Here is a 22359-nt window from a genome sequence, read left to right on the forward strand (position 1 = left end):
GCGTTTCAACGGACAGGAGCGGGGTATCGTATGGTTTGGTGCCTAAAGGTCGAGCGATAGCTGAGTTGGCGGGCCGTCGAGGGGCAGTCTGAGGTGGTCGTTGGCGGGAGAGGGTGCGCGCCCTTGTCGGTCGAGGACAAAGGCAAGGCCCGCCCGGCCAGCAGGCAGGCAGTCCAGCCAGGACAGCGCCAGGGTCCAAGCAGGGGCCGCGCCCCACGGCCACGGGAAAAAAAGTTTCCCCTCTGGGCCAGGCCGGTCAAGGCCGGGCGCGCTGGCAGGTGGCCGCTGGCTGGCCGCTGTCCTTGGCAGGTCGAACAGGCAGCCAAGCGAGCTGCCTCTTTCAGCCAGCTGGTCTCTCGACGCGCGCCATGGTACCCATCAACGACGACGACCGGCGAAAGCATCAAGGAGCGCCCATCGTCCTCAAAGGGGCGCCAAGGATGCGGCAGCCAAAGGCTCACGCCATCTTATCAGATAAACCTGCGCATCGACGGGCATGTACTACAGTACATTACATACACAAGGCAGGGCAGGGCAAGGCGCGCGCCCGCTTGCTTCTGCCCGAGCAACGCCAAGCACGCCAACCGAGGTATGCATGCGTTGCCTGCGTACGTACATACATGTCCCGGGTGGATTCGGGCAGCATCGCATCGCAGACCGCGTCGGGCTCGCTTTGCCGCAAGGCGCCAGATGGGTGACCTGGTCGCGCTAGACCGATCGCGATCGCACCGTGGTCGCGACTGGGTGGCTGCCCCCTCGCCGTCCTCTGTGTCGCTCACAGACCCTTTTCCTTAGCTGGTGGTATACACACGGCTCGCATCAGCAACGCCCCAAGAGTCAAGTGTAGCGAGGACAGGCAGGAACTGGCCTGCTGCCGGCGCCGTGGCCGAGGCGCATGCGGGCGATCAACGGTCTGCGCTCATCACCCAGCCCCGCGAGGTGACTCACGAAACTGCAATCAGATAAGATGCCAGAGCAATCAGCAGGCAGGTCGATGCAGAGACGCTTGCACCATCGTCACTAGCCTGCCCCCGCCGCAAAGCCGTCTTCGACCGACGCGTCTCCTGACGCCTCCCCCTCCGCCGCAGCCCCTTCCCTCGCACCGCGCCTGGGGTACCTCGCAACCCATGGTAACCCTGCCCTGGTATCCGTGCCAATCCCGAGCAAGGTGTCGCCCATTTGCATCGCCGAGGCGGAAATCGGCCCGTGCGGCTTGACGAAAGCCTCGACCTGGCGCACAAAGCCTGATCGGGCGGGGCAACCAGACCAGGCGCAGATGAGTGAGGGAAACGTCAGCATATCGGGACAAGCGGCTTATTCCGGTATCCTCCGCTGACAGCGGAATCTCCCACAATCTCTTGCTCACCCATGCCTGGACCATCGCCGATGCGCCCTTCGTGCAACAGCCCGAGGCCTTCGAGGATCCACTGGAAGTCGCCCTCGGGCCTCAGCTGCAGGCCACTCATTCTGGCGCGGATCTCGGGTCCCATCCGTCTTGCCTCTTCGTAGCTCCTCCATGGCTGGCTCTCGATGAGCAGGCAGCCGCCGGGACGCAGCGTTCGCGCAATGCGGGCAAACAGGCGGGTCAGACCGCCGTCGCCCTGGTGCACGTGAATCCACTTGGTGACGGCGAGGCAGACGATCACATCGAAGCCCGCGCGCTCGTGCGCCGAAAGCTCTTGCAGCGTTACGGCCATGGATGCAGTCGAGAGACTACGCTGCCAGGCACCGCCGTGGCGGCTCGACGCCTCCGTCTCCGGCGCTGGTGCCCCGTCCTTGGGCTCCCGCGTTCCATCGGCGTCGAGGTCTGCACGGACCCATTCAGCTGCGATGAAGCGCAGTGCGCTAAACGCGCGAGAAGGAGCGGGACCTAGGAGCTCGGTCGCAGTGTCCGAAGACGCGTCGAGGGCCGATGGCGACACTTTGCGCTTCTTTGAGCGAGGCTCCCGCGAAGAGGCCCCTTCCACCGACAAGGGGTACGGTAGCGGACCGTAGAGATATGGGAAGCAAGCGGGAAAGTACTGGAAGGAACGTTGATCCGAAAGAGGTAGCACCTCATCGCCCATCGCCTGCGGCGGAGGTCGACACTGGCTCCAGGAGATGCCGGCCGCGTATTGCGCCTCTGCGATGAGGCCCGGATCGGCATCGACGCCCAGCACCAGCTCCGGGATCCTCGTTGTTGTGCTGCTTTGACTCCAGGAGATAGCGAGCCCTTGAGCGAGCTCTGTCGTCACCTTTCCCGAGTTGCAGCCGATGTCGAGGACACGGTTGGGGCCCCGCCACGCAGCATGCTTTACGGCAAAGTGGCGCTCAAGGAATGCAAGCATCGCCGGTACGCGCGGATCTAGGGTACTGAAGGAAGCGGCCACATCGTCGGCGCCTGTGCCTTGTCCCGCTTCAGAGTTGTGCCCTGGGTTGCGGATGTGGTAGTATCGGCGAAAGTTGCCAAAAGTAGGCTTCGACGCAGATTGCGATGCGGGCGCAGACTCGTCCTGTCGACGCTGCCGCCTCTGAGACGCATCCGATGGTGGGCTACCTCCGGACATCGGTTTGATCGTCGTGATGCGTGCTGCGCCGAGTCGGTGCTTTGGTACAGCTCGTCGTCGCTGGGCAGCTTGCCGCGTCTGTCGAGCGATGGCGTGGCTGACGCTTCTTCCCGGTCTGCACCCTCGAACCTCCTGACGTGGAAGTCGCGGCTGCCTGTGGTCGGATCCGAGTTCGGTGGGCGGGCGATTCAAAATGGATACCAGGGGCTGCCGGAGGAGCGAGGATCCATGAATCAACATGCTGCGCTGGAGGACAGGAAGTTTGGACAATCAGCCGTGATCCCTGCTAACTTACGGCACCATGAGCGGTTGTTTGCGAAGAAGCAAGCGTCGAAGCGGTTGCACTGGGCGCTAGCCTGCGCGCGCGCCTCGCACGCGCGGTGGCGGTGTCGCGGTGGTACGGCGCCGGTCTCAGTCCCGCCCGGAGAGTCTAGCTTGTTTGCTTGTCGTTTGCCAGCTAGAGATGTGCTGAGCTGCCTCTGCGTTGATGGGCCTTAGGTAGTCGTGGACAGGCAGAGTAGTCCAACGGAGCGGCGAGGCGACAAGTCGAGGCCAGAAGGCTCTCCGGGACGGCGGTCGCCCGCTACCCTCTGCAGGCGAACAATGCAAGGGGTCGCGAAAATATACGGCAGCCGGGGTTGCGCCAGAGCACGCCAGAGGGGAGACACGGCGGTGAGAAAGAGATCAGATCCAAGCAAGGGCGAGTGGACGAGTCGGGCCGCCACCTTGTGTCAAGCCGGTGCTTTGAGTCGAGTATAGCAGGACGGGGTGAAAGAAGGATGGCAAGGAGCATCTTAGGTGGCTAGGCAGAGGGCCCGGTGGCGGACGTGAGGAAGGGTCCCGGTTGCATGTTGCGCAGGTGAGGACGAGCGCGGGCGCACGGTCAGAGATACCGGTAGCCCTCAGCCGTGTGCAGGGTCGAGGTGGGGAGGTGGCTGGGCGGGGCGCGCAGCTGCCCTATCGGCTCTCGCTCTCTCGTTCGACTGACTACTCTCTCTTGCGCCCACCGCACGCCCAAAAAGGCACGGCGTCCGAGTGTCGTGGCAGGCGAGGGACAGGCAGGCAGGCAGGCAGGCAGGCAGGCAGGCAGGCAGGCAGGCAGGCAGGGTCGAGAGCAGAGGCGCCTCCGCTCGGCCCCCACCTCCGCCCTACGCTCTGGCGCCATTTGGTGGTTGTCGCGCTCGCGCTCATCGCCATCTCTCTTTCCACTGCTCCACCATATCGCCTCCTTCCCAGCCGCATTCCACCGTCCCCATCCGAAGACATCATTCCTCTTGTCCACAGGATCACCCTTTTCCCCCCCAAAACCCGATCTCCCCTTGACCCCAATCATCCCTCCCCCCTGTCCTATCGCCAGCCATATACACCCACCACTGCCGTCGCCCAGACCTCCTCCGCATAGTCAATCGCCGACCAAGCATTCCGCGCCTCGACTTCCAGCTCATCCCGGACGAGGAAACCTTCATCGCAGCGCCGCAACTACCTTCATCCGACCGATTGCCCGTCGCCCTTTGGTCCCCTACTCTCTTTCTTCTCCTGTCCTGTCGCTCAGCCGTGTACTGTCGACTCCAACTCTGCCCGTTCTTTTAAGCATTTTCGGCCGCCTCTATCGCCTTCTTTCGACCACGGCTTCTCGCACCTCTTCTCGATAGCCCTTGTAGCACTCTTCAGCAAAGCATCTGTATCACGACATTCCGCACCCCTCTCAAACACCAGCATGTCCGCCACCACCTCCCTCCCGCTCCTCTCGCCTCTCGTCACCCGCATCCTCGAGCTGTCTGGATTCCCGCCGGAGCTCAAGACCAAGGACATCCAGCAGGTCTTCTCCGCCTGGGAGGACGACAATGGCGGCTTCAAGATCAAGTGGGTCGATGACACGACCGCCCTCATCATCTTCAACGACCCCATCGTCGCCAAAAAGGCCTACCTCCGCACCCTCATGTCCCCCCCCCTCTCCCTTATCAACAAGAACGGCATCGCCGCAAAGGTCCGCCCTTACGACAAGGACGACGCGAGCGCTGTCATTGCTAGCGTCAACGCAAGGCAGCGTTCCCGATCCAACGCCAGCGGATTCGGAAGCCCTTCAAAGACGGCCGCCGAGCTCGTCCACCCTCTTCCCGAGAGCCCGTCCAAGGGGCTCCGCGGCCACGCCCACACACCCTCATTTGGCCGCTCTTTTGGCCACCGCCGACAGCAGAGCGGCTCGAACCCCAACCTGCCTGCCAAGCCCGTGGCGGCGGCTCTCTTTGACGCGGCCAACGGTGGACCCTCGCCTGCCAACCGCGTCCTCGCCGGCGTCGAGAGTCTCAACGGCATCGCAGGTCTTCCCGCCAACCCTCTTGTCGCTGCCCGCACCAGCCCAAAGGCGGGAAGCAGCAGTGCCGGCTTCAACGGCAGCGCCAGTGACAGCGCCGAAAAGGGCAGCGATGTCGACGTCGATCTGAGCAAGCTCGACATCAACGGCACTGCTGCAGGCAAGGAGAACGACGGCTCGGTCCTCTCGGAGTCGGCTGGATCGGCGCCTGCCAACGGCGCGGGCAGCGGCAGAATCGGCGATGCTGGCAAGGTGAGCATCTGAGCGGCGGTGCAGCCGGCCAGGCTGGCGGTAGATGCAGAGCGAACAAGCTGCTTCGTCAGGACCTGCCGCTGACAGCACAGCTCGTCTCTGTCGCTCATTGCCGTCTCAGCGCCTTGTCGCTGGTGCCCTTGGCATCCGCCACCCGGGTGTCGTGCGCAACACGGGCTCGCCATCGAGCTCGACCGTCAGCAGCCCCTCGAGCACGCCTCAGCTTCAGGCCGCTGCTACCGTCGTCAATTGAGGCAAGCGGGCCCTGCGTGTCGTTCCTGACCGAGGCTGCCAGAAGACTTTCATTGCTGAGAGAAGAGTGCTTGAGACACAGTGGCCCTCGTTGGCCGGCCTCGTATGTTGGCCGCCTTTTGACTGGGCCCATGTCCTCGGCGGCATCGATCCCCGTTCCCGCTCCGCTTCAGCCCTCCTCGATACGGCCGGTCCTATCTGTCTCTCCCTAATTTCGAGATTTTGTTTCGCCTTCTCTGGTTGTGGCGCTTGAAAGAGATCTGTCACACGTGAATCCAGGGAGAGAAATAGGGCCAGTCTCAGCGTCGAGAAACCAAGCTTGGTTGTGAAGGAATTGCGCAAGACTCACCATGATTCAGCGCGACTCGCCGGCATCGCTGGTGCGAGCCGAGTTGGCGAGGAGGCTGCGCACGGCGGCCTCGAGGGCGTCGGAGCGGGCCAAAATCTTGTCGATGCGGTCATCCTGACGACCGTGCTCGCTGGCGGGCTTGTCAGGCACAGGGTTGGAGGGTCCAGAGAGCACCTGCTGCTGATGGCGAATTTTGTCCATAAAGGCCTTCTCGCACGAGGCGGAGACGCCAATACCCATGAAGATGCCAAAGGCTGCGTATGTGGATGTCAGAAAACATGATAAGGAGAGTGAGGAATGCAACGAGAAAGGGCAGGTCAAAGTCAGCATACATCCGTGTGGCGACGCAACGGGGCGGTAGAGGGTGCAGGAGAGCAGCGCCAGAACATACCGAAGGAGGCGAACATGGCGACGACAAAGAAGGCGACGACTTCGTTGATGATGAGCTGCATTGTTGTGAAAGGCCAGAGTTGTGGGGCTGGTGGCGAGATGGTTGGGGGAGGGAGAAGTGTGTGCAGCGCTGCGCTTGGACAGGATCCGGCTCGCCCAGAGCAGAGGGCCTTGCTCACCTGCGTGGCTTGACCGCCCGCCCGCCCTCCTCGCACGCACGCCCGCCTCGCACGCACGCTCGCTCGCGAACGCAGAATAATCAGAGGTCAGGCCAGTCCAGGCCAGGCCAGGCGGGTCAGGCACTCCAGGCCCCCCGGGGCGCACGGCCCGCCTTCCCTGACCGCCCCAGCCCGGTGTCTAGCTCTCGCCAGCAAAGCCCCTCGACTAATGAGGCGTTCGCCGGCTAGACCGTCGACGGTCTAGCCGGCAGAGCGCCTAGATAGATAGAGGTACCTCTCCAGGTCGGGACCGCACTGCTCGGGCTCAACACGTTGCTACAGTCCCCTGCGGTGCCTGCTGAAATGGTGTCTTGGGTATTTGCAGCTTGGACCTCATTGAACTTCTGTGCACACCTCAGCGCTGTCCGGCCCTTCCTTAGCTGGAGAGGTATCACTCATACTGCAATTCAATGTAATGAAGCGCAGGCCGAGACAGCGACCAGCTCCGAGGAGGGGCTGACGTGAACCAGGTCGACGGGAGTACGCTACAAAGAGCAAGGCTGATGACGACTAGAGACGGACAGTAATTATGGGCATATCGTAGCGGGTGCCGCGCGCCCAGGCGAGCCCGTTCACTCTTCGCGATCTCTCTTCAAGGCAGCACCACTTGGAGCCGAGTTGGGCTTGCCCGCACCACCGCCCTCCTTGGCCTGATCGGCGCCCGTGCCGACGCCGCGGGGGACGAGGCCGCTATTCCTCTCTGCCTGCTCCTGCACGCTCCGGCTCGACGTGGAGAGGCTGTTGCCGGCGGTTGCGCTGGCGACGTCCGACGACGGGTCAGGCTGCGTGTGCGTCGCTGGTTGCAGTGGGGGGTTGCCACCGCTGGTGCGACTCGGACCCGCGACCGGGCCGAAGGGCAGCGAGGCGCCAGTCGCGGCGGAAGCGACTCCGCCGCTGTCGAGACCAGCGGGTTGCTGACCGGGCTGCACCGTGATCAGGCTCTTGAGCCATCCGTTTTCGGTGCGCAGCCGTGCGTTTTCGCTCTCGAGGTCGGCAACGCGCTGCTGCAGCTCCTTTGCGGTGTGCTCGAGCGCGGCCTCCCGCTGCTTCTTCTTGATGCGGAAGCGCGCTGCGACAAGCACGGGACGGGAGCGGAGGACGGGTACGGAGGGCAAGGTCAATCACCGGGAGTCGCAGACGACAAGTCAGAGCTGCCGCCAGGCTGCGTGCTTGCAGTACTCACCGCTAGCGGCAGTGTTCCTTCTTCGCTTGTCTTCTTCGATTGCCAGACGGTTGGCCTCGGCATCGGCCTCCGGGTTGCCCGTGTCGATCAACTTCAGCGGCGGGATGTCATACTTCCTCTCGTCGTCGTGCTTGAGACCAGAGTTGGACCCGTCGTCTGAGTTGTCGTCGGAGGCAGCGGCCGGCTTTTTCCCGTTCGACATGCTGACACGCTTCTTTTTCGAGGGCACGGGATCGGTAGATTGAGCGGCGTCGCCGGAGCCGTTGGTGTTGCCGCCGCTGCTGCTGCCCGCCAGACCGGCGAGATGGGAGCTCGAGGCATTGCGTGAGATGGCAGCCGAGGAGATCGAGGCAGCATGACTATCCGAGGCGGCCGGCGCGCCGCTGCCAAAGATGCTGTCTGAAGATGAGGGGCTCGGACCAGGAGCGACAGCGGCCGGACCGGCCGTGGACGATGTCGAAGGCAGGTTTCTGGCTTGCTGCTGCTGCGGTGTCAGCGGCCATCCTGCCACGCTGCCCGAAGCGCTCGGGACACTACCTTGCCGGAGTGCCTGGTGCGACTGTTGCTGCTGCTGTTGCTGCTGCTGCTGGTTGGGATCCCACGCGTTGGAGACTTGCGAAGGCGCCGACGGATGCATGGCTGGTGGCTGACCGAACGCAGCAAGCCCGCCGCCCATGCTTGGGGTGCCGGCCAGCGATGCGAGATGTGCTTGTAGCTGAGGGTTCGAGAATCCGGCAAGCTGGCCCAGACTAGCTAGCGCCAGCGGGTTGCTAGCCAGCAGATGTTGCAGCGCCAGCGCAGACGTCATATCGAGCTGTGGCAGGCCGCCCATCGGGTTGGCACCAGTGGTCTGCTGCAATGGCGCCATGCCGCCGAACTGATTGAAGCCAGCGAAACCGGGAAAGAAGGGGGCGAAACCGGCAGCAGCAGCGGCGGTGGAGGCGGCGGGGTTGGGCTGGCTGCCATGAGGAAGCTGCTGCTGGTGTCCGGCGCTAAAGTGGCTGTTGGGAATCTGTTGGCTCCTCGAGGCTTGGCTGTGGTCGCCGCTGCTGAAGCTTTCTCCAGCAGCCGGAGGCGACTTGGCCTGCGCCTGGGCGCCGAAAAAGTTGCGCAGCTGCTGCTGCTGCTGTTGCTGTTGCTGTTGCTGCTGCTGCTGCTGCTGCTGCATCATCGGACCGGCATGTCCCAGGTTCTGCGGACGGCTCGTCGGATCGTGATGTTGAGCGTCGCTGGGATGCGGCGCCAACTCCCTGGCCTTGCCCCGCGCCGCGTTTCCGCCGCGAGAACTGGCTGCGGCGTTGCGTGCCATCCTCTCTCGGTCGTCGGCCTCGTTGCGTCGGTTCTCCTCCTCACGACGCCGGTTGCTTTCGGCCTCCTCCTTTTCCTTTTCCTCGTCGCCGATGAGGGCATGGCCGGTAGGTCCATCGAAGCTGAAGTTGGCGTTGGTCCAGAGCGCCAGCTGATCGGCAAAGTTAGGCGCCTGGCTTCCGTCTTCGCCTCGGGCGGGGCCGCCGAGATCATCGGAAGCAAAGGCGTCGAGACCGGCGAGCATGCTGTCGGTGGCACCGCCGTGTCCGGCGCTTTCACGCTGCTGGTCTGCGGGTGGTGATGTGAACTGGTTGAGGCCGAAGAGGAAAGAGTTGGTATCCTCCTCGTAGGGCATCGTTGCCGGGATGACGCCGCGATCGCGCAGCAGCGAACTGGAGAGCCTGCAACCGCAATATCCCGTCCTTCTTCGGCCAGCACGGAACGTCGAAGACAGGGATCAAGCCCCTTGGCAGCGGTCAGGTGTGGACGGGTAGAGGCCTGTCGTCGGCGGGTGTGCTGGCTGTGATGGTGCGGGCAACGGCGGCTTCTGAGGTGCACGGCCGGATACTTCCGCGGGCAGCACTAGATTCCGAGCGCCGCGAGTCCGCAGTCGCCGCTCGTCGATCGTATCCGTGGTCGTCGTCCTCGGACGCCGATGCAGGACGTTGACAAGGGGCTGTGCTCTCGGATAATATGAAGCTGGCGAGGCTTCAGAGGGAGAGGCTGGGCTAGGGTGAAGTCGGTACGTATGGCGGGGCGGATGTGTGGGTGCTCGTTGTCGGATCCCGGACGATGGTCGTGCGGTGCTGAGGTTGATGATGTGCGCGGAGGCAGGAGGATGATGGTGGAAGTCGACCTTGCTTGATGTCGCCGGGCCTTTCCCTCCTCCTCCTCCCCCCCTTCTGGCCTGGGCTGGGCAGCGCGGGGAACAGGCACGGTGGATTCCGTGATAGTGAGGGCGCAGCCGCTTCGGCCCGTGGCACAGAGGGTTCTTTTTGTCCTCGGATTTTTGCCCCCACTTTCTCAGCTGCAGCCTGGCCGGGCAGCGCCCCGGCAGCTGATTCAACCCGCGCGTCGGCCGATGCGTCGACTCTAGAAGGCAGGCAGGGGACCTTGCCCGCGGAAACGAACCAGTCCGACGCCTCCCCCTTGCTTCCCTATCTCCCTCTCAAGCCCAAGCGGCGACGGCGAGCTCCACAGATCAGCACCGAGCCAGCTCTTGTCCATCCTGACTGCCTGACGCTGAGCTACCTGTAGGAGTCTCGGCGGCCGGTCCTGGCACGACGATCAAGCTGAACGACAAAGGTACGGGTCGCAGAGATGGAAGCGGCGACGTTGCAGCGACGAGCCAAGGAGAGATGGTGCTATCGTCCTCGCTGGACGCGGCACAGGCTGGCGGCCTGCTATGGCGGCCATCGTCCTGCTCAGCCGTCGAGGCATGTGGACTCGCGATCGGGCCTTTCTTCACCCTCTCTGCCTCCGTCACAAGGAGCAGATCAAAGAGGATCGCCTGGGCCGACTACTTTCGATGGCAGCTTCGCGGTGCGGTTCTCGAGCTGAGCTGGCGACAGATGGTGACAGCTTTGGCCGTTCGAAGAGACCTTTCAGACTGGTGGCCGTCTTCGATGTGCACGCGCGAAGCACGCTCGCTCCCCTGTGGACGAGGCTCGCGCGGTTTGCAGCCCTGCGCCGTGGCGCCAACTTGCCATGCACTGCAAGGCAACCGCAGTTGTCTCTCAGCTAACTAGACGACGATCAGCTCCCTGTCTCGTTCGTTGATGGTGTTGTCGAGCAAGCGGGATGAGCTTGGGCGCCTGTCGCCATCCTGCCGCCAGCGGTGCCCGGGATGGCGTCATACCGAGGCTTCATTCGCGCGATACAGTTCCGAGAAATCGGGCACACATCTCGAGATCCCATTCCAAAAAATGGACGGGATCGGGGAAGTGGTGCGCACCGGCCACATTTCGTCTCTCGTTGCCAGCGGGCTTGTGCTGGCGGTGCCGAGGCAGAGGGGCGTGGAAGGAGCGAGCGGCGGGGTCGACGGCGTCGGTGGCTCGCTGTCAGGTTGGCTGCTGTTGCTCGCTGCTGCCGTCCGTTCAAACGCCCGCGCCAACAGCCTTCCTCTCTCAACCGACACCCGACCTGCTCGCCTTCTTCCGCCGCCCTCCTGTCTCGACCCTGGTCATCGCCATTCACCGTCAGCTTTCGTAGCTGCTGCCACCGCCTCGCTCACTGTTCAACAGAGACGATCTGCTCGCTGGCGCGACGATTGGTCGAGCCCGCAAAGTCCCAGCGAGGCTTGCTCAGGCTTCTCCTCTCGACCATCCTCGCTCTATCCTCCAGGACATCTCGCCGGATCGTCACACCCTCCTTCAGGCCCCCGTTCCGCTCTCTCAGCACCTTCCATCATGTCGTTCAAGAAGGACGAAGAGGTCGGCGCGCCCACCTTCTACCAGGACAAGACCTCGGTCATCCAGGAGGCGCGCGTCTTCAACGAGACTCCCATTAGCCCGCGCAAATGCCGCATCCTCCTCACCAAGGTCGTCTACCTGCTCTACATGGGCGAAACTTTCAGCCGACAGGAGGCCACCACCCTCTTCTTCGGCGCCACCAAGCTCTTCCAACACAAGGACCCTGCCCTCCGACAAATGGTCTACCTCGCCATCAAGGAGCTCAGCCCTTTTGCCGACGACATCATCATGGTCACCGCCTCCATCATGAAGGACATGCAGCCCAATGTCGAGGTCATCTACCGTCCTAACGCCATCCGAGGCCTCAGCAGGGTTGTGGATGTGAGTGGGCCGCACGTCCTGATCTGCGCGCCATCACTAACCATTTGCTGACGCATCTCCTTGCATCGTCGTCATCTTGCCCCTCGATACATCGACAGCCCTCGATGGTCCAGGGCCTCGAGCGCTTCTTCAAGTCGGCCATCGTTGACAAAAACACCTCGATCAGCTCCGCCGCGCTCGTGTCGGCATATCAGCTACAGATTGCGGCCCGCGACGTGGTTCGCCGATGGGGCAACGAGGCCAACGAGGCCATCAGCTCCAAATCGTCTTCGGGCGGTGGCGGCTTCGCCAGCGGCTTTGGCGGCGCCGGCAGCTACCTCGGCTTCGCCGGATATGGTGGCTCGCAGCAGCAGTCGTCGGCGCCGAGCGGCTATCAGGCCATCGCGAGCAGCAGCTACATCACCCAGTACCACGCCCTCGGCCTGCTGTACTTGATCCGTCAGGGCGACCGCATGGCCATCACCAAGCTGGTTCAGCAACTCGGCGGTGGCAAGGGAGGCGCCTCGAGCGGCCAGGGCAGCGTGCTGCGCAGCCCCTACGCGCTCTGCATGCTCGTCCGATACGCAGCCCGCGTGGCCGAGGAGGACCCCAACCTGCGCCAGCCCATGATGGAGCTGCTCGAGGGATACCTCCGCCACAAGAGCGACATGGTCAACTACGAGGCCGCCCGAGTCATCTGCGAAATGCGCCACGTATCGACTCAGGAGCTCTACCGGCCCATCGCGGTGCTCCAGCTCTTCCTCTCGTCGCCCAAGTCGACGCTCAAGTTTGCCGCCATCCGGACCTTGGCGAAGCTGGCCCAGACCCAACCGATGGCCGTGCAGACGTGCAACGTCGACATGGAGAACCTAATCACGGACCCGAACCGCAGCATCGCCACCTACGCCATCACCACCCTGCTCAAGACGGGCAACGAGGCCTCGGTCGATCGCCTGATGAAGCAGATCAGCGGCTTCATGTCCGAGATCAGCGACGAGTTCAAGGTGATTGTGGTCGACGCCATCCGCAGCCTCTGCCTCAAGTTCCCGTCAAAGCAGACCGTCATGCTCGGCTTCCTCTCCGGCGTCCTCCGCGACGAGGGCGGATACGAGTTCAAGCGTGCCGTCGTCGAGGCCATCTTTGACATGGTCAAGTTCATCGGCGACTGCAAGGAGACCGCCCTGGCCCACCTCTGCGAGTTCATCGAGGATTGCGAGTTCACCAAGCTCAGCGTCCGGATCCTGCACCTGCTCGGTGCCGAGGGCCCGAAGATGCCGCAGCCCCACAAGTACATCCGCTACATCTACAACCGCGTCATCCTCGAGAATGCCATTGTCCGCGCCGCCGCCGTCAGCAGCCTGGCCAAGTTCGGACTCGGCGACAAGGCGCTCAACGGCCGCATCAAGGTCCTCCTCGAGCGCTGCTTGGACGACGTCGACGACGAGGTGCGCGACCGCGCCGCACTCTACCTCCGCATCCTTCAGCAGAGCCGCCTGGCCGACAAGATTGTCCAAGAGGACTCTGGCTTCAAGCTCTCCGCGCTCGAGGCGGCGCTCACCGGCTACGTTCAGGACCCGTCGTCATCGACCAGCGTGTTTGACGCCTCCAAGGTGCCGAGGGTCACGCGCGAAGAGGCGCGGCAGGAGGCGCTGCGCGCCAAGAGCGAGGCCACCGCCAGCGTCGCCATGGCCGCCGATGGGTCCAAGAGCGTGCACGCCGGCATGGGCGGCTCGAACAACGCAGCAGCGGGACCTTCGTCGACGATGTCGTCGCTCGGCGGTGCGGGCGCGGCTGGTTCTGCCGATGCGCAGTCGATCTACGCCAAGCAGCTCGCCGCGGTTCCGCAGTTCGCCGATTACGGGCCGGTCCTGCGCAGTTCGAGCCGTGCGGTCGAGCTCACCGAGTCCGAGACCGAGTACGTCGTCAGCGCCGTCAAGCACGTTTTCGCCGAACACATCGTGATCCAGGTGAGTCGAGGACGGAGCACCCTGTCGACCTACGCTTTCACAATCTCGTTGATCGCTGACTCCACGCTTATCCCATCTTTCCCTCCTCGCACAATGCGCAGTACAACGTGACCAACACGCTGCCCGAGATTGTCCTCGAGAACGTCGCCGTCGTCGTGAGCGGTGCGGCCGAGGCCGGTCTCAGCGAGGACTTTATCGTTACGGTGCCCGCCCTCTCCGCGCAAGAGCCGAGCGGCGTCGTGTACGTCTCCTTCACGAGGGACGGCGGCGCTACGGACTTCCCGCAGGCAACGCTGCAGAATGCGCTGCGTTTTGTGTCCAAGGAAGTGGACCCGACCAGCGGCGAGCCGGAAGAGGAGGGCTACGACGACGAGTACCAGACCGAGGAGCTGGAGCTGGGCGTGGCGGATTACATCACGCCGACGTACGCAAACTTTGCGCACGAATGGGAGGAGTTGGCCGATGCCTCGACGGCCACCGAGACCTTTGCCCTCACCGCCCTCGACGGCCTCAAGAGCGCCTGCGACACGCTCGTCGAACTGCTGGGCTTGCAGCCGTTGGGTGGCACAGAGGTGCCGTCATCGTCGTCGGTCCATACCCTCAACCTCTCCGGATCGGTGGCCCTCCCAGACAAGCCGGCAAAGACGCTGGCCCGCTGCCGCATGACCTTCCAGGCCGGCCAGGGCGTCACAATGGAGCTTTCGGTCCGCGCCGAGTCCGACATCGCTGCCCAGCTCGTCATGAGCGCCATCGCTTAGTCGTCTCGGCCTGACTCATCCCCACACTCCGCATGCCTGCAATACAACCTTTTCTTGCCAGCGAGCAGGCTGTTGAAGTGCGTCTCCCCCTTTCGCTTGTCGTCGTTGTCTCCTTGGTCGGTAGCACTGGTTGCCGGCTGAGCTTCAACGCTCCTACCAATCGGCGCACTCTCCCGCAAGGGCACAGACCAGGCCGTTCGACTTGATGATGTCTCGTCCGGCGCAAGCCCTTTGAAATGCAGAAGGGGCAAACGCCACAGTAGGGGCCATCGTTAGCCCCAAGGTCGAGAAATGGGCGCGTCAAAGTGGCCTGGAGTGGTTGGGGGGAATCTGGGGTTGGGGATTCCCGATCTGTCAGAGCCATGAAAGCATCAGGTCGGTCCTGAGATCGGGTCGAATCGGAAGGAACTCGAACGAGGCCCGTTCGGACAGCACGCCTGACTTGGCCCGTCCACACCATCACCACGCTCCCCGGCATCAATCTAACACGGCCGCCTGGAACTCACCACCCAGCGGACTAGCCGACATGACCGACTATGCCGCCCAGATTGCGGAGCTGACGGACCAAGAGGCCAGGCTGCGCTTGCCGACTTTCGACTTTGACGCAGCCTTCGGTATCGGTAGCGCCATCCGCTCCGCCTTCCTGCAAGCACACGAGACGGGATGCGCCTCGGGCGTCGAGGGCATCGTCATCAGCATCCAGCTGTTTAGCGGCCACACGCTCTTCTCTGCCGCCGTGGGCCACGCTCCGTCCATTGGCCCAGACAACTGGGGCTGGATCCAGCGAAAGGTCAACACCGTCCGACGCTTTGGCAAGAGCAGCTTCCTCGTCGGTCGCACCCTGCTCGCCAAGGGCCGCGACCTCGACTACCTCGGCCCGGAATACGCTGCTCATGGCGGCGCCTTCCCCATCCACATCCGGGGAAATACCACCGGTGCCATTGGCGCGATTGCCGTCTCGGGCCTGTCTCAGGAAGAGGACCACCGCCTCGTCGTCGATGCCATCGCTGCTGCCATCCAGGCCATGTCACTCCGGCAGGGCGGCGAGCCAAAAGCGTAGGCACACGCAAGACGCAGAGCGGAAAGTCTACGAGGAAGCAAGCAGAGCGGTGATTCCCCTGGTCCGCTTAGCACCAACCCTGTACCGTCCCGCAGCTTTCGCCCCTTGGTGTCCATCCCGATCTTCGCTGAAGACTGGCATAGGACGATCAGTGTCAAACACAAAGCTAGCCATAGCTGGTTTTGGAAAGGTTGCGTGTGTGAACTGCGGGGGTGCGAGTTCGGAGCTGATTGTACAAGGGGGCGGCTGAAGACGCTGTCATCATCCAATCCACGCCCAGGTGCCGGTGGCCTGCCGCGGCAAGACCTCCGTCGGCAGTTGACGCCACTCTGATCAGATCGAGGGCGAGAGAGCGAGTGACGCCATAGCCGAGAATGTGCGTATTTTTGGCCGGTGAGTGTGCATGCAGAGAGACCATGATATTGGGCTGCCGGTTCGACAATTTTGACGGAAAGGGGGCGGGAAACAGCGGGAGAGGTTCCGATGGAGAAGCCAACGTCGACCTCCGGCTGCGATGCGCTTATCGAAGACGACTGTGATGGACAAAAGAGAAAAGGAGGACGTGGAAGCGAGCGACTGGTCAGCTCGCAGCTCCCATGGGGACTTGCCGAGCCTGCTAAGGCAGGTTTGCGTCGGGCGCGGCGGCGCCACAGTGATATGTGCCGAAGACTCACCGGGCCTCACGCTCGGACTCGAGCAGAGCGAGGATGTCGTCCTCCTTGCAGGGGCCCTTGACGTTGCGGATGATGCTGCGGCGAGTGTCGTCCATGAACTCGACGCGGACCTGGATGACACCACCACGCGAGCCAGTGCGGCCGAGCACCTTGGTAACCTGCGGATCGTAAGAGTCATGTAGTGGCGGAAGACAGGAAGACGGTCAGCGTCTAGTGGCGGGCAAGGCAACAGCGTGGTTGATGCCGCGGAGCAGGCTAGCCCGACGGTTCCGATGACGCCGAAGCCACAAGCCGTCCCCGGTGAGACCCTCTAGTCGGAGTGAGGCGACCATTCCGTCCTCAGCTCCAGCCGTTCCCTTCCTGGACCGCGTCGTATAACCGGCAAATCGAAGATCTACATAGCCACCTGATCGAGTGTGAGAGCCGCTGTAGAGTACGACCCAGCGAACGTCGAAAAGATCGCAAATCGAACGTTGGTGGGCCGTCGTTGTCGGGGCGTGACGGTGGATGTTCGTGGCATGCGTAGCCACTGAACAGCTGCTCTTGACTTCCCCACGCCGCCAGAGGTCCACGCATCTCTTGGGCACAAGCGCAAGACGATACCGAGCCCATGGACAGGCTAGGGCGAAAGGGATAGCCTTCGATCGAGGCGGTAGCAGGAGCTCGGGAAGTCGAGAGTCGAGGTCGTTGTCGAAGAGGTCGGTATGAGATGGGGCCGCTGTGATTGCCTCAAGAATGCAGCAGTCGTGGGTCGCTGCGTGCCGAGATCCTCTCCTTCGTCGAAGTCATACGAGGCAACCGCGTACGAGCATTCCAGCCAGCATGTTTCCTGTCCGCCTTTCCACCTCACTGGCTAGCCCTGCTCCGCGAGTCGATCGGCGAGGCTGGAACGGTGTCGGCTTCGGGATGCTTACGCGGGCGAGCTTGACGGGGACCTTTGCGGAATCCATATTGAAAGGTTGGGTGTGTTGAGGTATGGGCGAGGGGAGGTGAGTGGGCGTGACGGTCGGGTCGAGGTGGTGAGGATGGCGCCAAGGGCCAGGGCCACGCAGCGCCGTCGAGCGGGGGCGCTGGGCCTGCTGCCCCGCCCGGCGGCCAACAGTGGGCTGCCCCGCCTACCTGCCGGCTCGCCTGCCTGCTCCGAACAAGCGATCGGCGGGCGCCAGAGAAAGGCCTGCAGGCCGCAAAATCTCAGTGCGGCTCCGAATCCGAACGCTCGGCCGAAGAACTGCAAATTTCCTTCGCAAGTCACGTGATGCGCCGCTCGCCTCGGCCTACCCCATCTCCACTGTCCGTCATCCCAGGTGCTTCACACTACAGTCTTGCACCATGCTGTATCTCATTCGACGCTGCACATTGACCGAACGAACGCACATTCGACTATGCGGCAAGAGTGCCAGCAGCGCAATCTCAACGAGCGGCATGGGACACGACGCTGCTGCTCCTACGGCGCAGCTCCAGCCTTTCTAGCATCGATTGGCGGACGGTGGCGCGCCGGCACTCCATGGCGCCCGACTCGGTGTGAGCGTGCTGCGTCGGTGTGTGAGAGCCCCTCAGCTTGTCGGCGTTCACTCCGTAGCCCATCATGGCACCCAGGGAAGCCCGGGCCGAGACAGAACCCAACATCTGATTCAAGCTAACCTGCCTCTGCGGCGCTGCACGCCGCATCGAGGTGGATGGAAAGCCTTTGCCAGCCTGGCCGTAGCCGCGCCGGCCAGGCGCCACGTACTTTGGGACGGCACAGCCGGTCCGCTGCTCGTCTGCATTGGCTGGACGGTTGCAGGTCCGTTGTGCCATGCAGTCGTTAGGCAGGGTGAGAAGCGAAGCGTCGCGATCGTTTCCTACGTTCGAGCCGTTGGGATCCTGACGCGGTAGCTCACAATCCGCTTCGGCCGGGGCAGTGGCCTGGCCAGTCTGAGCGCTGACGCCTGATCTCTGCAGGAGAAAGCCCTGTTGCTGCGCGACCAACAGCGAAAGCTGGTCAATCATCCGCTGGCTCTCCTCCAAGGCCTTGGTTCGACCAGGAGCAACGTCGAAGGCCGGCGCTGCCAGGAAGCTCTGCCTAGTCTGCAGCGGAGCGGAACCGGGCGAACGCAGCAGCACGACGCCGTGGACACGATGGTCGACGTCATCTGGCCGTGGCGTCGGCGGCGTCACAAAGACCTCGACAACTTCGCGCAATGTCGGGTCTCCGATGACGGGTGATGGACAGCTGGCTGACCGAGGACGCTGACCTAGGCAGCCACTCCTCCTGCCGCGCCCGCCCGTGACACCAGCATCACCGGTCGCGTTGATGTGCCCGCCACCGATACGGAGTGTGATCTCGTCGAGCGACGGCGGCCTCCTATGGCGGCTGACCTTGCGCGTCGAGTTGGCAGGAGGCGCCACCTTCGTCCGTAGCTGTGACTGATCCGGTTGGCCAAGCGTGCGCAGGAGGTGCAAACCCGCGCGATGGCGCTCGTCCTCACAGAGCGCTGGCAGGGGCATCGCAACACCATGATCGCTGTCCGCCTCGTGAGATCTCGAGCGTACATGGCCTGCGCTGCCACCAGGGCCGTCCAGGGCTGCGATTTCGACGGCGAGATCCTGTCTCGATTGTGGCCTACATGTGTCCCCGGCCGACCTTTGACGACCTTGACGCGAAGTGCGAAACAGTACGGACGGCGGAGCGGGTCTGGGGTACGACGTGATGCCAACGATGTCGTACTGTTCGTCGAGCCGCGAGCGTGATGCCGTCGCCATAGCCGCCCGATGCCTCGCGAGCTCTCGCTCCTCTTGCTTCAGCTGAAAGGCACGCAGAGCGGCGGCATGCCGCAGCGTCAGAGATGCGGAGATCGAGTGTCGTCGCAGCGGCACGTCGAGGTTGAGCGAGCGCAGCGGCGCGATAGGAACAGGCTTGATCAGGCTGCGCTCGTCCCAGCGCACCTTGGGAGACTGACGCGCGGTCGGCAATGCCCTTGCTCCGCGCGGTGTACATCCGGGACGCTGCAGACTGACCCCTGACGGCGGTCCGGTGAAGGCGATCCGAATGACATGGGATGCTGACGTTTCAGGCGGCCGCGGACTTGACTCGTCCGACAGACCGGTCGTGACTTCGTCCGAGACGATCGTGTCATCGCTGTCCTGGCTGCTGAAACTGCCACAGTCGGAGTCGGAGTCCTCGTCGCCGTCAGAGGAGGTGTCGCTGTCGTCGAACTCGACGTAGCCGTGCTGCAGCCAGCCAGATGGCAGCTTGGCGCATCCTGAACCGGACGGCAGGCCATTCGAGGCGCCGATCAGGCTTTCCGGCTTCTCAACCGCGATTTCGCCCGAGCAGGCGGCAGCAGCGCGGGTCAGGGCGATGCTGGAGGTGGACATGTCGCTTCGCGGTACGATCATTGAATCGATTGATTGATGCCGGTCTTGGAAGAAGCTGTTCCTGCAGAGATGATGCCGCTTCGTGAAGTCGTCGTGGTCGCACAATTGACGGTCAGGGGTCGAGACAGACGGGCGGTCAACGATGCCAAAAGTAGGGGAGCCAGTCCCGCTAAACGAATCAAGGAGGAGGTGGCGACCTGGCCAAAGGAGAGTGGAGGAGCGAGATCGAAAGCACCAGGCTTCGAGACGGATCGAGTGAGGAGGAACAAGAGGGGGCGCGACGGGGGAAAGAAGGTGGTCGATGGGCTTACCGACGATACTTAAAAGAGCGGACGGACAGGCACGCGCCCTGCGACGGGACCTCGGCCTTTGACATGCGAGTACGTTGAAGGAGGATGAGCTCTCAATGGTCCGTCCAGCGGATCCTCCGTAACCGGAGCAGGCGTCCATCTGACACCCGATGGGCGAGAAGAGGCCGTCGCTCGTCTCTGGACGGAGTGGATCGTACGCGTTGCGAACGATTCTGTTCCGACCCGCGAACTGACCAGACAAGACACCTGTTTGCAGGTGGCTGGGCAGATGACGATGGATGAGTAGCTTGCGAGAACTCGGACTGTCCGATGGGAGGCATCAGGTCGTTCGTCGGCACGAATGACACATGGGCAGATGCACTCGAGCAGAGGGATTCTTGCGGAGTGTGTGCGTGTTGCCCCGGTTGCCCCGCCGGTCAGTTGCGCTGCCTCGCGAGCGCATCGTGTGTCCCAACGCGTGTCTTCAGTCTAAAAGAGCAAATGTTGCGGAACTGGCGCATTTGCAGGCGATGACGAAGCGGCACGGTCAATTGTGAGCTAGCGGCAGTGACTGTCGCAGCTGATGCCGGGCAGACCCCAACGTAGTACCTACCACCTTCATGGGCTGTATGAAGGGGGAACACCAAACGGCCTGGCCCAGCAGCTGCGGATCCTCCTTCTCGACGAAAACGGTTGAGCGATGAAGGGCGTAAGAATGATGTTCGGACTGCGTTTCGACTTGCCAACACAACGAAGGCGGGGTGCTGAGAACTAGCGCGCTTGGCACAAATCAAACACACGAGCGTGACAGAGGTGCCCGAGAGAGGGGGACTTCATCTCGCTGGGCACTTAAGGGCGGAAGCGGCCGTAGTAAGTACTACATTCAACGGCACATATGTGCGCGGCAGAACACAGTGCCGAGGGGGAGGGGCTTTTTTCGTACTGGTGTCCTCGGGCCAGCTGGCGCGGCAGAACACAGGGAGTACCGAGGGGGAGGGGCTTTTTCGGAGGTGGTGTCCTCGGGCCAGCTGGCGCGGCAGAACACAGGACCTAAGGGGAAGGGGCTTCTTTTCGTACTGGTGTCCTCGGGCCGGCTGGCGCGGCAGAACACAGGGAGTACGAGGGATGGAGGTTGATAGGGGGCCGACAATGGCACCTACTTATACCTTCTGACTGGCCCATGGGTCACCGGGGATAAGGAGGCCTAGGTCAAAAATTTGCTGTGAGCTCGGAGATAACTGTATTCTCCTGCGCTCACCCCGCCATTTTCCTATCGGCTGTTGCGGCGACGGTCGTGCGGCAAGGCTCTTGGTCCGGGGTGCACGTAATTTTTCTCGCTCCTCAATCTGATCTGCACGTAGTTTCTTGATTGCCAGCGGCGCTGCCGTGCACGAAGATCAGATCATACAGGGGCAGTGCATTAGAGTAGACGCGTCTACTCTGAAAGTTGGCGGCTCTCGCGCAGAGGCGTGAATTAGGGTCGATGCGTCGACCCGTACCCAACGAGGCCTCCAGAGCAGTGACTACAATTCGGGTCGACTCTTTCTGGCCAAGTAGCTTGCTTGATGTGCACGCGATTTCTGAGCCGCCTCGAGCCCATGTGCCACGTGGGGCTTGAACCCTGCCTATGATTTTTAAGCGCCTCGGCAAAAACCGCGCTCTTCCGCCGGGCTCGGGCGTGGAAGTTGAATCAGGTTCATCCAGCCGCGCGGCCGGCACTGGTGCATCGCTCTGGAGCTTTCGAGTAGACGCGTCGCCCCTAATTCACCTTCGTACTGGACCACTGCTTGTTTTTGGAGTAGACGCATCGACCCCAATGGACACGCCCTGGGGCCGCTGGCTGAAAAACGGTCGACGGGTCGACACAAATTCACCACTGCTCTGGAGCCACAATTTTTAGGGTAGACGCGTCGACCCTAGTTCACTGCCGCAACGAGCGGAATGGGTTTCTCCATGCGCCACCGATGAACCAGGCCAGGAAGGTATAGAGCAGGCGCCCTTCTCACCCACTGCACGTAACCTAGAGTGCCGGCCGCGCGGCCCAATGAAACTGATTCAACTTCCACGCCCGAGCCGGCCGGAAGGGCATGCGACTGCGATGTTGAAATTACGTGCAAATGAACCCGAGGTGGCCAACAAGCAGGCCGGGGTCGGCGAGTTGACCCAAATTCGAGTCTCTGCTCTGGAGCCCAAATTGTCGACGGGTCGATGCATCGGCCCCAATCTCTCCTCTGCTCTAGAGCCGCGATCGAATTAGGGTCTACGCGTCGACTCTCCGATGCGTCGACCCTAATTCGAATCTCTGCTCTGGAGCCCAAATTGTCTACGGGTCGACGCATCGACCCCAATCTCGACACTGCTCTAGTGCCGCGATTGAATTAGGGTCGACGCGTCGACCCGTCGACCGTAATTCGAGTCTCCTGACGTGACGGAATCGAGCAGCTTAACTCCGAGCTCCCGCGGATCCCTTCCCTGCCTATCCCCGGGGCCCGCTGGATCGACCTGTCAGAAAGGATAAAAAGGTTCCCTCTCTTCCCGTTTCCTCTTCCCTTTCCCCCACCACTCTCCTAGCGTCCGAAAGAGGTCTGCTAGTGGAACTGGTCTGTAGTCCGAAAGAGGTCTACCAAAATAAATCCCCCCCCCCCCCCCCCCAGTCCGAAAGAGGTCTAC

General features: G+C 62.8%; 8 protein-coding genes across 8 annotated transcripts; 3 read left to right on the top strand and 5 right to left on the bottom strand.

Moving 5' to 3' along the window:
- Positions 1–1020: 1020 nt before the first annotated feature.
- Positions 1021–2546, bottom strand: PFL1_03381 (uncharacterized protein; the record flags this gene model as incomplete). The annotated part of the gene is made up of 2 exons (XM_007880898.1): positions 1021–1244; positions 1367–2546. The coding sequence occupies 2 exons, from the start codon at positions 2544–2546 to the stop codon at positions 1021–1023; spliced, it is 1404 nt and encodes a 467-aa protein (XP_007879089.1).
- Positions 2547–4263: 1717 nt separating this feature from the next.
- Positions 4264–5365, top strand: PFL1_03382 (uncharacterized protein; the record flags this gene model as incomplete). Its single annotated transcript, XM_007880899.1, has 2 exons — positions 4264–5112; positions 5234–5365. The coding sequence occupies 2 exons, from the start codon at positions 4264–4266 to the stop codon at positions 5363–5365; spliced, it is 981 nt and encodes a 326-aa protein (XP_007879090.1).
- A 354-nt stretch (positions 5366–5719) lies between these two features.
- Positions 5720–6165, bottom strand: PFL1_03383 (uncharacterized protein; the record flags this gene model as incomplete). Its single annotated transcript, XM_007880900.1, has 2 exons — positions 5720–5967; positions 6105–6165. The coding sequence occupies 2 exons, from the start codon at positions 6163–6165 to the stop codon at positions 5720–5722; spliced, it is 309 nt and encodes a 102-aa protein (XP_007879091.1).
- Positions 6166–6893: 728 nt separating this feature from the next.
- PFL1_03384 (uncharacterized protein) lies at positions 6894–9167 on the bottom strand (the record flags this gene model as incomplete). Its single annotated transcript, XM_007880901.1, has 2 exons — positions 6894–7390; positions 7505–9167. 2 exons carry the CDS (start codon positions 9165–9167, stop codon positions 6894–6896), a joined length of 2160 nt encoding a protein of 719 aa, XP_007879092.1.
- Positions 9168–11220: 2053 nt separating this feature from the next.
- PFL1_03385 (uncharacterized protein) lies at positions 11221–14308 on the top strand (the record flags this gene model as incomplete). Its single annotated transcript, XM_007880902.1, has 3 exons — positions 11221–11604; positions 11703–13550; positions 13652–14308. The coding sequence occupies 3 exons, from the start codon at positions 11221–11223 to the stop codon at positions 14306–14308; spliced, it is 2889 nt and encodes a 962-aa protein (XP_007879093.1).
- A 526-nt stretch (positions 14309–14834) lies between these two features.
- Positions 14835–15368, top strand: PFL1_03386 (uncharacterized protein; the record flags this gene model as incomplete). The annotated part of the gene is made up of 1 exon (XM_007880903.1): positions 14835–15368. The coding sequence occupies one exon, from the start codon at positions 14835–14837 to the stop codon at positions 15366–15368; it is 534 nt and encodes a 177-aa protein (XP_007879094.1).
- A 520-nt stretch (positions 15369–15888) lies between these two features.
- PFL1_03387 (uncharacterized protein) lies at positions 15889–16992 on the bottom strand (the record flags this gene model as incomplete). The annotated part of the gene is made up of 3 exons (XM_007880904.1): positions 15889–15901; positions 16043–16200; positions 16957–16992. 3 exons carry the CDS (start codon positions 16990–16992, stop codon positions 15889–15891), a joined length of 207 nt encoding a protein of 68 aa, XP_007879095.1.
- Positions 16993–17452: 460 nt separating this feature from the next.
- Positions 17453–19849, bottom strand: PFL1_03388 (uncharacterized protein; the record flags this gene model as incomplete). The annotated part of the gene is made up of 1 exon (XM_007880905.1): positions 17453–19849. The coding sequence occupies one exon, from the start codon at positions 19847–19849 to the stop codon at positions 17453–17455; it is 2397 nt and encodes a 798-aa protein (XP_007879096.1).
- Positions 19850–22359: the final 2510 nt, after the last annotated feature.

Source organism: Pseudozyma flocculosa, assembly GCF_000417875.1.
Source record: "Pseudozyma flocculosa PF-1 unplaced genomic scaffold scaffold00010, whole genome shotgun sequence".
Classification (NCBI taxonomy): Eukaryota; Fungi; Basidiomycota; class Ustilaginomycetes; order Ustilaginales; family Ustilaginaceae; genus Pseudozyma; species Pseudozyma flocculosa.